This window comes from Fragaria vesca, linkage group LG6 (genome assembly GCF_000184155.1).
Source record: "Fragaria vesca subsp. vesca linkage group LG6, FraVesHawaii_1.0, whole genome shotgun sequence".
NCBI classification, from domain to species: domain Eukaryota; kingdom Viridiplantae; phylum Streptophyta; class Magnoliopsida; order Rosales; family Rosaceae; genus Fragaria; species Fragaria vesca.
In genome coordinates, this window is record NC_020496.1 from 31,553,550 (window position 1) to 31,566,983 (window position 13,434).

At 37.0% G+C, this 13,434-nt stretch overlaps 3 protein-coding genes across 3 annotated transcripts; 2 read left to right on the forward strand and 1 right to left on the reverse strand.

The window, feature by feature from the left end:
* Positions 1–583: 583 nt before the first annotated feature.
* On the forward strand, positions 584–4,568 carry LOC101306153 (putative FBD-associated F-box protein At1g61330-like). The gene is made up of 6 exons (XM_004304220.1): positions 584–721; positions 929–1,003; positions 1,557–2,495; positions 2,576–2,713; positions 3,876–3,956; positions 4,052–4,568. Exons 2-6 carry the CDS (start codon positions 1,001–1,003, stop codon positions 4,364–4,366), a joined length of 1,476 nt encoding a protein of 491 aa, XP_004304268.1. The 5' UTR covers positions 584–721; positions 929–1,000; the 3' UTR covers positions 4,367–4,568.
* A 140-nt stretch (positions 4,569–4,708) lies between these two features.
* LOC101314494 (threonine--tRNA ligase, mitochondrial-like) lies at positions 4,709–6,949 on the forward strand. Its single transcript, XM_004306073.1, has one exon. The coding sequence runs from the start codon at positions 4,709–4,711 to the stop codon at positions 6,947–6,949; it is 2,241 nt and encodes a 746-aa protein (XP_004306121.1).
* Positions 6,950–7,177: 228 nt separating this feature from the next.
* On the reverse strand, positions 7,178–11,848 carry LOC101306446. The gene is made up of 10 exons (XM_004304221.1): positions 11,430–11,848; positions 10,263–10,612; positions 10,071–10,154; positions 9,183–9,608; positions 8,844–8,979; positions 8,582–8,744; positions 8,369–8,497; positions 7,944–8,138; positions 7,722–7,844; positions 7,178–7,606 (listed from the first exon to the last, which is right to left on the reverse strand). The coding sequence occupies exons 2-10, from the start codon at positions 10,543–10,545 to the stop codon at positions 7,496–7,498; spliced, it is 1,650 nt and encodes a 549-aa protein (XP_004304269.1). The 5' UTR covers positions 10,546–10,612; positions 11,430–11,848; the 3' UTR covers positions 7,178–7,495.
* Between the last annotated feature and the right edge of the window lie 1,586 nt (positions 11,849–13,434).

Consider the following 13,434-nt stretch of genomic DNA (forward strand, 5'->3'; position numbering starts at 1 on the left):
TTTTTCTTTCAACAAATTTGAGTTAAAAAAAAAATAATATCTAATAATAAAAAAATGTTATTTTTATGGGTGCAGTGCATTTAATACGTGAATTAAATACAAATCTCTTTTTGAAATCCCTCAAAATTTGACAGACTGTCCAGTGCAGCTGAAAAGCCCGCAGCAGTGGCGACTACAACAACTCAATCTCTCGAGAGCATTCACCTTGGGAGGTATCAACCCCTATCTTTCTTCGTATTTGAATCTTTAATCTCATAGGTATTGTCGCATTTGTTTCAGAAATAATTTGTCGAAAACTTTAACCGATCCTGGTTGATTTAGGTTTATGGGTTCTACGAGACTATGAACAATTTGCGATTTTGATATTGAAATCCAAACACATTTGTGGGCAATTGACAATGAATTGAATTGACCGCAAAAACTTGGTTTGAACAGTTTTTGAATAGTTCAATTGAATTGTTGTCTTGTTAAAGTAATGAATTACTGAATTGCTGAAGTAATAATTGGAATTAGTAATATTTCGATTGGCATGATTTTGTGCTAATGATGTGAATTAACAATATGCAGGCTTGTTCCTCTTTTATAACCAAGCACCCGACAAGATATAGAGTTAACACATAAACAGGTCATTAACTTATTAAACACAAGTAACCTGTGTCATTCGACTTCATTTCCGTGCAGACAAGGCTTCGCTTGTGCTTGCGTGTGGAGCAGGGGGGTGGTAAGTGTTTACTTCCTTCTCTTCCATGTATTGGGCTAGTTCCTATCCCTGCCTGAGCGATTTGGTTCTCATATTTTATTTTGGGATCCTTTTTTTCTTTTGTGTGCAAACGTTCCATACCGGTCATGGCGTAATAATTTTACAGTTAGGCTCTCAGTACAGCATGTACAAACTTGCTGATGACTTTGATTTTAATTTGAATGTAAGGTAGTCAAGATTCAAGTTTTTGAACGCTGTTCCACTTATATGAACCTCGGTTGAATAGTTGGAATATCAGATATGGTAATCTCTCTCATCTCTCATCTCTTCATTACTGCTAGATATCCCTACTAGCTAATTGGTGTAGAGTTGAAATACGACTAGTTGATTTTGTAGCTTTATTGCAGCAATGCTAGCTTATAGAATTTTGAATACGTAACGTATTTTGATCGTAGAAAAGTTATTTTTTATTTTCATACCTTTTAATTATTTTGTGTTATTTTCACTCCTTTTTAGCCAAATATAGCTAGTTATTGAACTTTAAGTGGATTTTTTTACGGTAATTTTGCTTTGTTGTCATATATGCTCTAGAACAACATGCTTTCTGCCTAGCTTAAATCTAAACTTCACTGGTTCAGGTTTTCTTGTTTTACTTCTTATTAGTCACACTTACATAGCTGTCAGCATGAATGCTACTTTGTCACACTTTTAATGTCAGCTATCTTCCGAGTGCTCTTTCTAGTATTTTTTCTGTTCGTTTCTCTAAATTCTTAAGAAGATGACAGACATTGTCCATTTCTGTAAACCTTTATGTATTTCCTTATAACTAACTATATCTAATTATATGATTTTTCAGGTAGAAAGTGAAAGCCAGGATTGGATCAATAAGTTGCCGTGTTGTGTTCTGTCATCCATACTTTCATTGTTAACAATAAAAGAAGCAGTTGATACTTGCTTGGTATCCCATCGATGGAGGAACCTTTGGAAGCATACCATACTGACAAGGCCCAATCTTGAATTAGACATTGCAAATATTTTTGGACCCGTGTATGCTCCATTCGCCGAAAGACGTCTGATTTACCACTGGCTTGCACCTATGAGTGGTGAATTTGATAGAAAGTGCTATATAAAACGTGTGAATGAAGTTTTGGAGCTCTACTCGGGCAACAAGCTGACCTCGTTCAAAGTGGCATTCTTTTTGGATCAAAAGGATACTGAAGTTCTTGACAAATGGGTTCGTTTTGCAATTACAAAGGGAGCTCAAAAGCTGGATCTTCGATGTTATGGAACTCTCAGTGCATGTGATAAATATGTTTTTCCTCACTGGATCCTTACAGATTTGAACATATCAACCCTAAAGCATTTGTCATTGTATCAATGTGTTCTAAAACCTCCTACTGATTTTGACAGATTTGTTCAGCTAACAACTCTTTCTCTGTGTGATGTTGAAGTCGATCAAGATTTTTTGGAACATCTGTTCTCTGCTTGTTTTCTCCTCGAAAGCCTCACCTTGATCTCATGTGCCATGCACTCTAATCTGATTATTGGTCCATCGGTTCACCTGCATGATCTGAAAGTGCTTGTGTGTTCCGTATTTGGAAGAATAGAGATCGATGCAGTAAATCTCTCCTCCTTGGAGTATGATGGATATAATACGCAGATTTCTTTCATGAAAACTCCAAAGCTAGTAACAATTTTTTTCAAAGGGCTTCAAGGTCCATTACCTAATGTGCTAACCCAGCTCACCTCTTGTCCTGAGTTGAGCACTCTTCATCTGCAGATCAGAGAATATTTCGTAAGTGAAGCTTTATTTTTATTACATGCCTGTAAAGTTCTTTTGAACATGAACTTTTAGATCTCAATGTATTTGTGCAGGAACATATACCCCAAACTTTTCTGACATTGAGGAATTTAAAGAAATTGAAGTTGGATCTCCTCCTGGATGACTTAGAACTTGGGAGTGTTCTGAATATTCTCAGGACTGCACCACTTTTGGAAGAACTTTTAATGATGGTTAGTAATAATTACTTTCTATTCTGGTGTGGGAAAGGGTTGCGTCCAAATTTTCAATTTGCTGCATTTCATGTTCTCGGTTTCCATTCACGGGAGTTCCTTTTAGTTCAGTCCACAATTTCTTTTTGCCAAATATTAGGGTCTTTGGTGGGCTGCTTGAGCTCGCTTGTGAATATCATTACATATAATGCAGTTTACATGGCCAAGTAAAATAGTTCAGGTACTAGAAAAATTCTCTAGTCATCCAAGCGTCTCATCTTTTTAATCATTCAAATTGATATCAAATTTAATAATTTAATAACAAAAGTAAAGCTAGATTTTATGTTTATGTATTGGTTTGATATTCAAAATTTTTATTTGTAAACTAATGATTTGGAACATAGGATAAAGCTGGGTACCACATTCTGTCATTTTTTCAAATATTAAACATGTTTATATGGCTGTAGTTATTGACTGGGAAATATAATTTGTTAGCGCATAACATATGCATACAACTACCTTAAAGTAGTTAGATTAGTCCTTCGTAGTAATATTAGTCTCGTAGTGGGTTAACATGAGTCCTTAACATGGTAATTTTTTCAGTTACAAAATGAGTCCGCAAGGGATGCGTCCTTAAAAGTGGTTAAATGAGTCCTCAAGAGATATTTGTGTTTTAAAATTTGATCATGTGCTACTATGTAATGTTTCTCTATGTTTTATTCAAATTCATTATCAAAAATGTTGCCATATTTCAAAAATGTTGTAATTGAGAATTTGAGATAGTATGTGAAATAGATATCACACATGACAAAAGTTATCATTTGTTACAGGTGTCGTGGCTAATAAAATGGTGGCTGGATAAGTAATCATTATGTTAAGTTATAAAATAAATAAATAAATAAAGGTTTAACCACATCCTTAATACATTTGTTGTCAATATCCGTAAACTAGGACTACTAAGAATTGCTTAATTGAAAAGGAATTGCTCTTTTTATTTATAATTTTGTACTGTTATGATTCTTAAGTTAGTTACCAATGTTATTGGGAATCACTTCTTTGGTATTGGTTGACAAGTGACAACCCTATTCAGGCTATTCTGTCAAGCAATTCGTTAGAATTGTGCATCAACTTGTCAAAAACTATGTATTCTGTTTTGATATTCCAGAGCTTTTTAATATTGTAGGTACGTGCACTAGAGTATCATGGAGAGATCAGGAATCTATGTACATTCTCACATAATCATTTAAGAAGAGTAAAGATGCAGGCAAGGACTGAATTTCCCTGATATTTCCATTGATATAACTGTTTTCTGAACTATCAATATTTCCATGATTTTGACATTTTGGTCATTGGATACAGGGATTCCAAGGTATGTGGTTTGAGATAGAGTTCACCATATGCATTCTTAAAATTGCAACAAAGCTCGAGTCAATGGTGATTGATCCACATGGATCATTCTACGACGGTGATGAAACATGGTACAATATCACCTGTTCTTATGAGGAGGGGAACGAGGACGAGCACCCTGAAGAGGTAATAGAGGGCATAAGCAAAGATGACAATGTGGATGACAATGTGCCTTACGAACTTTTTTGTTGGCAAAAAAGAGGCAGGGCAGCGGTCCAAGAAAGGCTGAAAGATGTAAAGACTGCTGCTCAAGTCATCATCCTCTGATGTTCGTAATTTGTAGATTTCACCAAATTTTCCATTTCAGCAATGCATAACAGGTTAGTCAAGACATCACATTCTTTGGGAAACAAAATTCATAGAACTCTATTAAGCAAACGAACGTTGTTATATTGTTTTAATGTGAAACATTAGAAAAAAACTCTTATTATACGTGCAATGTAAATAATATCCTACAAGGTTACAAAGTATATTGTGAATATGATTCACATTCCTGATTGCATTCCTTACAAAGACAGGAATAACAAAGCTCTATAAAAAGGGACCTGCAATCGGACTTCACAACCGTTTTTTACCGAACGAAATTATTGAATCGAAATCCTATCAAGTATGCGTCTGAAGACTCTGAAGGTGTTTATTCCATCTTCTTCCTCAGTTTGTCTCGTCCTAATTGGCACTATAGGAGGCTACTTCTTAGGAAGAGCCAGAGGTCGAAAAGCAGCACTCGTTGATCAGCAACAAGATGATGTAGCTTCCGTTGCGGACCTTCTCGAAAACAATGTGCAACCACCACCAGCTGCCGCCGTGGTTTCTCTATCTAAAGACGAACAGAAGGCCATTATCAGCAGAAAAATCAAACTTTTTGAGTCCATCCAGGCCGAACAAGAAGAACCCATTCAGTCTCTACCAGCAGAATCCATCAAGATTACATTGTGGTATGGCCAAGTGAAGGAGGTGAAGGAAGGGAAGAAGTGGATAACTTCCCCTTTGGACATAGCTGAGGAGGTTTCGGAGAGTTTTGCTTCGAAAGCTTTGGTTGCTGAGGTCAATGGGACACCATGGGACATGTCAAAGCCTTTGGAGTGTGACTGTGAGCTTAAGATATTCACATTTGAAGACAACAAAGGCCGTGACACATTCTGGCACTCGAGTTCTCATATTCTTGGACATGCACTTGAAGCCGAGTTTGGATGCAAGCTCTGCATTGGTCCATGCACAACAAAACAAGAGGGGTTCTACTATGATGCATATTACGGAGGTTTGGGGTTGAATGATGAGCACTTGAAGAAAATTGAAGCATTGGCAAAGAACGCTGTCGAGGCGAAACATTGCTTCAAGGACATTGAAGTATCTGTGGAACAGGCTCTTGAGATTTTCTCTGATAATAAATTCAAGGTTGAGATCATCAATGAGCTTCATGCAGACAACAAGGCCATAATTGTTTACAGATGTGGCGACTTGGTGGACTTGTGCCCCGGACCTCATATACCAAACACTTCCTTTGTCAAGGCATTTAGATGTTTGAAGGCTTCTTCAGCTTACTGGAGGGGAAATAAACATAGCGAAAGTCTGCAGCGAGTTTATGGAATATCTTATCCAGATGAAAATAGTTTGAAGGCTTATATCAAGCAGCAGGAAGAAGCAAAAAAGTATGACCATAGGGTGTTGGCTAAATCACAGGAGCTCATGTTTTGTCTCCCAAATAGCCCCGGAAGTTGGTTCTTCGCCCCAAACGGAACTCGGATTTATAAGAAGTTAATGCAGTTCATGGAAAAGGAGTATCTGAAAAGAGGATATCAGGAGGTTATAACACCAAACATGTTCAAAATGGATTTGTTTGAAAGATCTAAGCATGCAGGACACTACAAAGAGAATATGTTTCTTTTAGACATTGAGGAAGATGAATATGGTGTGAAGCCAATGAACTGTCCTGGTCACTGTGAAGTGTTTCGACATAGGCCTCATTCTTATAGAGAACTTCCTCTTCAGATAGCTGAATTTGGAGTGCTGCATCGGCATGAGGCCAGTGGTGCACTCGATTGCTTGACTCGTGTGAGGAGATTTGTGCAGGATGATGCTCATATATTTTGTCGGGAGTCACAGCTGAAAGATGAGCTCAAGGGTGTCCTTGACTTCATCAAGTATACATATGACATATTTGGTCTCTCTTTTGATGTAGAGTTATCCACAAGGCCGGAAAGTTACCATGGAGGAAGAGCAACATGGGATAAAGCCGAGGCGATTCTCACAGAAGCACTAAATGATTTTGGCATGCCTTGGCAGATAAATGAAGGGGATGGAGCATTTTACGGACCAAAGATAGATTTCGGCGTGTGTAATGCTTTGAAGAAGAAATTTCAGTGTGCAACAATACAGCTTGATTTTCAGCTACCGGATTGTGCGCAGTTCGACCTGCATTACACTTCAGATAAACAAGGCAAGGGGGAGAAACCGGTTATGATTCACAGAGCTGTATTCGGCTCCTTTGAGCGTTTCATTGGTATACTTTTGGAGCACTACAAAGGGAAATGGCCCTTCTGGCTTAGTCCACGGCAGTTAATTGTTTGCTCAGTCACACAGGAATTTGAGGCTTATGCTGTTCAGGTTCAGGAAAGGATTCGTCGCGATGGTTATCATGTTGATGTTGACATCAGTGATAGATCAATGAGTAAAAAGATTAGAGAAGCTCAGGTGGCACAATACAACTATGTTTTAGTTGTTGGTGACAAGGAAGCCAAAAGTGACCAGGTGAGTGTACGAGCTAGAGATAAACAAGATGAACTTATGGGAGTAATGAGTATCGATGATCTTCTCAGAGAACTGAAAAACAAAGTTGAAGCTTTCCATTAGTGTTTTTCTCAGGTTTTCTTGTTCTTCTGTTGTTATGTAATGTCAGTTTTCTTGTGCAAGACACTATTTTTTCAGAAAAATTGAATATATATTTCATACTTCTATGAATTATGACTTATGAGTTTTTACTTTTTAATCTTTGTTCCTCTTCTCAGTTTATGACTTATAAGAGTTAGAAGCTGGTGAGGCAGTTAAATGAAATATCTCAGGAACTTAAGATTAATAAGCGGAAGTATAAGTTAATTTTACTGATTAACACAAGGGACTAGTAGATGGAGAGCATGTGTGATTACATACATGTGAATCAAAATCAAAGCCTAGTCCTAATTCCCAGCTCCTGCGCAGCTTATGAAGGTAATACATACAAAGCTGCTTGGGGTAGTAAAGTCACATTGACTCAAACTAGTGATTATTGCAATGATACAAAGACTTTCCTGGGTATGAATATTATCTGCTCTTCTTCTTCGATTTACAGGACGGCTTGATCACGAATTTCATGATTATCTGCCATCTCTATATTCCATGCCTTGCATCTAATCATCTAAGTCATTCATCGTTAGTGATCAGACTTGGTATTTGACCATGATCAACAAAATCAATCTTGTTCAGTCTCATACAGCACAGCACTTGCTCCGGCAACTCTTCCTGTTTTTGTGCCTATAAAATGAGAGGAAATAGAGTTCGTGATGATGTTAGCAAGTTTTTGGTTATTTTCAGACGATGAAGAACATTTCTAGTCAAAATGAATAAATGCTACAAACAATCTGGCTACCTGGATAGTCAAACCCATATCTAGTATTCCATTTTGTAGACGTTCTCTAAAAGATTCAAGTCCCTTCCTCGATATGTAGCTGAATCGATGAATGTCCAGATCAATCTCAAAATAATTAGGACCCTGCATGTGAAAGAGCATGATGAAGTCAAACAATTATCTTTTGAAAACATGGTAACTTTCAACATCTGTAACTCACAATATCAAAGAACTTTGTCTTACCCTATAAAATTGGTGCTGGGGGCGTGAAAGTACTGGTTTATCATTATATGCATGTAGAAGCTTCTTTTCGGCAGAACTCAGATTGAGTTCATCAGGATTGACCACCCCAGCCAAGATCTTTAGCCTTTCTCTGAAAGGTACAGTGGAATCCTTTGCAAATCCTTTGACCTTTTCTGTTTCATCTTCAACCATTTTCTGAAGCATTATTCAAATGAAATACATCATCAGTTTACGTACACCAATTCTTGATCAAATATTATATCAGCATGTGAAAGCACATTGCATCAGTAAAGGATCTAGTCATATCTAAGAAAAAATTTGAATACTACAACTTGATATAGAACAGGTGTAAAATTGCTCACTGAACAATTAGATTCTTTCAATGTCCCGAGCAGCAAGTGTAATCAAGAAATCAGTGAAGTTACCTTGATGCTTTCCTGGAATTGTGGAGAGATGTCTTTATCAAAATTCTCAGAGGCTTTAAAATATAGTACAAGACTCATCCCCTCTCCATCACTATCACCAAGAAACATGGCAGCTGGATAAGTAGGCAACTGCAACAAGGCACAGAGGAACATCATGATAAGTTGTTCAGGAATAAAAACACAGACCTACATGATCAGGTTTTGCAAAAATACCTGTATATTTACAATGAGGAGTGGAGGCACTTTGACGTCTGTGTTTACTTCTGGAAGCTCAAGATATTGAGCTATGTGATGTATCTTTTTAGGGCAGACAAATAGATCAACACCTATTGGAGTATATGGACTGTAGTTCGCAGCAGGTGCCTTTCGTTTATCTCTACATGGTAAGGCCAATAGAAAATTAAATCGTGATCTGATTAACTAGGCATTAGCTGCAATTTCTAATTTCAGTAAAGGGTGGTTCAAAGAAATATACTTGAAATAGTTCTCGCCACGGAGTTTGAAATTGGAGGGTGGAATCTCAGACCAACATCCTGGAGTCATCTTCTCTACTTTACAACAGGGAATGACAAGTCCTGCTCTAGGCCGACTGAGAAACCTTTTTGATTGACCTGCAGATAAATCAATTGTGAGCTGTGTAACAAAAGTCATGCAACGAAGACAACATATTCTACAACCAGAAGTACCATGTATAAAAATTACATATACTGGCCATTAAGTAATTGTGAACATATGAGTGACCTTGAGAAATTGCAAAGAGCAGAAATTTTAATTTCTTTCTACACAGAAAAAGTTTAATTTTGCGAGCACTTACATTGTTCATTGGTTTCTTCTGCATCACAGGACCTCCTCTTAAAAGAAAGCCTGAAAACTGATGATGGCTTTCTTTGAGAATGTGTTTGTGAGTGTAGATTCTTATCATTGAAACTTAGAGAATGTATCAATCGAGCCAAGCCAGATTTCTCATTAGAGTCACGTCGATCCTCCCTCAGTCCTTTAAAGCTTCGAGGAGATTGATCTAGCAACTTCTTCCTGTCCAAGCCCTGGATACTAGTACGGGGAAACTGATTTGAATCCTTGAGTTCGTCTTTCCCCATGACTTTGCCTCCATCTATTTTTGTATAGCTCTGGTATTCTTCATACTTGCAACCATTATCAACAAAGCATGCAGACCTTTCATACTGAAGTACTTGACCACCTGGGATATTCCCAATTGCATTGCCCGCTATTGGAAAGCTATCTGTAAAATAAGGGAAGACATAAACCCTTTTCCAATAAGTATCTCAGAAAGATAAACTTTGCTTCAGATTTCTAAAACTAATGTACAACATATACATTTCATATCAAAAAAAAAAAAAAAATAATATATATATATATATATATATATGCAGAATTTTGTAGATATAAGGGAAGATATGAGCAACATACTGAAACGCTGGGGCACCTCAATCAATTTAAAACCACTAAGAACACTATCCATATAGTATGTAGATGAAACTTGACATGATCTTAGGTATGCTACTAATGACCCAGGTATTCAGTAGACACAGTAATTGTAAGTCATGGAAATCTCACTACGCATCTTGAGGTTAAAACCAACTTAAGTTACTCCAGATTATGCCATAAGCCCATGGTAGTGGATATACAAAACACAATTGTCTACACGACAGAAAGATACCATTTAGTCAGTTAGGGCAATTACCTCCATGTATACTAACATAGTCGTCATCTGATTCAGATTCCAGAATACTGACGGAGTCGAACCAAGATTCATCTTGGCAAATTGCTGCAAATGAATAAATTCTAACATGTCAGACTCAGCAGAAAACTAACTATTCCGACAGTATTTTGACAAAAATACAGTTCTATTTCATAAGGGAAAGAGAGCACAAACCATTTGCATTATTAGATGGAGTGTGGTGCCATTGCAGCTCGGTGACATGGAATTTTGAATTAGAAACCTTGGACCTTGTGCACGTAGCTGTTGCACCATTCTCAAACCCCATATGTACAACCTCGCTAACAGAATAATCTGCTACTCGAGCTCCTCCATCACTGTTCCTCTTCTTAGTAATAACATTTATCTTCCCATGGCGTTTAAAGCCCCTTTGTCTTTTCTTCTGTGATTTCTTCTGTGAATTAATTGTTCTAGATGGGGCAGACACACAACCACCCATTGCAGCTTCTGTATCAGGCAAGTTCCTACGACACAAATGTGTTCATACAGAACTCCAATTTTTGTGCCTAACAACATGAAACAACCGAGACAGATTAAACAGAAGAATGAAAGATTGCTTAGAAAGCACAAGGATCATTCACAGACTCATATAAGACTAAACAAATACAATGGGTTCATCAAAGAATAGTAGGCCAAAAGTTGACAGGTAAGTTGAAATACCAAACTAGGACTTGAACATCAAATTGGCTGCAATGAACATGAAAATCAAGTGTCTGATCCAGTATACCTTCTAAAACAAAGTCAGGCTAACTCTTTCCAAACCCCAAATCCTTAGTCCCTCTCTACTGTTTCAAAAATTTGTGCTTCCTTTTCAGACACTTAAAAGTTCAGAATTCCACACCCACAAAACCTTTGCATATCTTCAAAACTTGGAAAACAGATACATAAAGAGAGAAAGAGAGAGAGTAGTTGAGGCCTTGAGGGTCAGGTTCTGAGTTTCAAGGAAGCTCAAGCTTCTGTTTTTTACTATTAAAACCGGCGAAAGAAAGGTCGCAGAAACGGCACAGGCCCCACATCCAACCAGAACTAAGAAGACAAACAAATAGGACCACTGGAAAAACAATCATGCATAAACACTACTCCAAACAAAACAACAAGACCAATGATTCATCATCATCACAACGACAATTTAACACTGAAAAAAGAAATCCACAGAAATCAAAAGCAGCAGAATATGATTCAATGCATCAAAAAACCAAAACAGAGAAGAAGATCATTCCTTTACAGACCCAGCAGAAAAGTTTCAAACTTTGAAAGAAATTATATAAACCCAGAAATCTAAAGCAATCAGAAACAGATATGAATGAAAGTAAGAAACCATACCTGTGTCTAGATTGATGATTTAGACTCCCTCTCTCTGAAACAACAACAACAAACAGAGCCAAACCCAAAACAAGAGAGAGAGAATCAATGCATGGGGAGCGGATGGGTCCGACAATGTCGGATCCGGGTCCGAATGCTGGCTAAGTTGCTCTGTTTTTCCTGAAAAGCTTTGGATTGGAGGAAAGGGATGAAAGGAAAAGAAGGTAGGATATAGGAAGTAAATGTGTATATATAGAAATACAGAAATGGCTCCTCTGTTTTGGTATTTGGGATCGTCTCGGTCCTTGAGTTCAGCAATCGTGTCCGAGATTTCGCTGGCCAGCAATATCAGATTGAAAGAGAGTTGAGGTTGTCAAACACTCTCCTCGGCATTGGCCTTGGTTCCACGTCTGTCTTTCTTCCACACAAAAATCGGAAATATCAGATTTGTGTGCTCTGTTTTGAATGTCAGGTTGTCACTCTGTGGTGTTTACTGTCGTGCATGATTGGAGCTTTTTAAAGGAAAAGTCTTCACCTTTCTTTGTATATTTTGATTTCAAAAGTCTTTCCCTTTTTTTGGTTTGAGAGGAAAAATGTAATTTGTATTTAGAAATCATTTCTTGCTAAGTGAATCCACCCACTAAGTTGGTAACTTTTACAATCATCTTCATGGGCTAAAATTCAAATGATAATAATTTCTATTTTGATCATTTGTTCTCAAGAAGAATATGACTAAAACTATAACGCATTTGATAAACATAATCCAAACAATTTTAGTTAATTCATAGTTTATACATTTTTTTTTAACAAATAAGCGAAACTAAAATAAAAAACAGGTAACTAAAATTTAATAAAAGAGATCAGAAACAATACCAATGGCTAGGCGTAAGTGCCGCACTGCCGCAATACAACAATGACATGTATGTATATATAAGGTTTTGGAAAGAAAAGGTTTTAGGATCTCATTGTCTCTTCAATTTATTTAGTATATGTGATTTTTTTTCGATGAAGTGAGTATATTTGATTTGATGATGTTGACTTTCCAAGTTATGAAGTCAATTCTTTCATGGAATTTGATCGACCTTTGGTTCTTCCCTAAGATTCCTCGAGAACTACAACATCACGTGTATGAACATGTAGTTAACCATTAACACCTTACTAATGTAAGTTCCATTTGAGAATTATTAAGGGGTTTATACTTTCGTTTAGACTTGTATAATTCCCTTATTGCATGCAAGTGAGGATTGGAATTGAGGCAGTTCATGGTGGCATATGTAGCTGGATATGACCCTAACCAATTAAAGAGATTGTATTCCTGTTTTGGGTTTTTTAAATGGTGGTCGGGTGGGACTACCACTCCGAGGTCAGGAGCAACATGGGTATGGCCTCTCTCCATAGGGTGTTTTCACTTGCGGAATATCGAACCAGTGACCTCTTATTACCAGGAGTATCATTGTAACATTCGCTCAACAAACAAACTCAGCATGCTTACCGCTGGACCAAACCTTATGGGTTGATTGTATTTCTGTTTTTGCATAATTAGTTGGTATTTTGTCTTTGATATGATTATATGGTTTACAGCTTCATACAGCTGCTTTTGTTTCTCTGCCTCCAGATGTCCCAATCCTATAGTGTTTTGATGTGTTCACTTTCTATAATTGCATCTCTATAGAACAAAAATGAAACTCTGAAAATGACAACCAAAACACCAAAAGTAAGCATGTCATATTTGTAAGCATATAGCAGATTATGAGGCTTTGTATGTTCTCGGTCTGTCTTGAGCAATAGGGTATCTGATGCAAGCTTTCATTTTATTGAGCAACAATTCTTTTTGCTAAAGTATGCATAATGGATACCTCTTGATTAGAATAATAGAACCTAGATAAGTAGATGAACCTGCTAGAATAAGAACTTTGTGTTAAATCACTTAAATGAGTGTTTCTCCTTTCTAATTATAATTACCACGTCATTAATTTTTCAAAATCTCATCTGAACTTTTATATAAAACGAGCAGTCTCTAAATTAT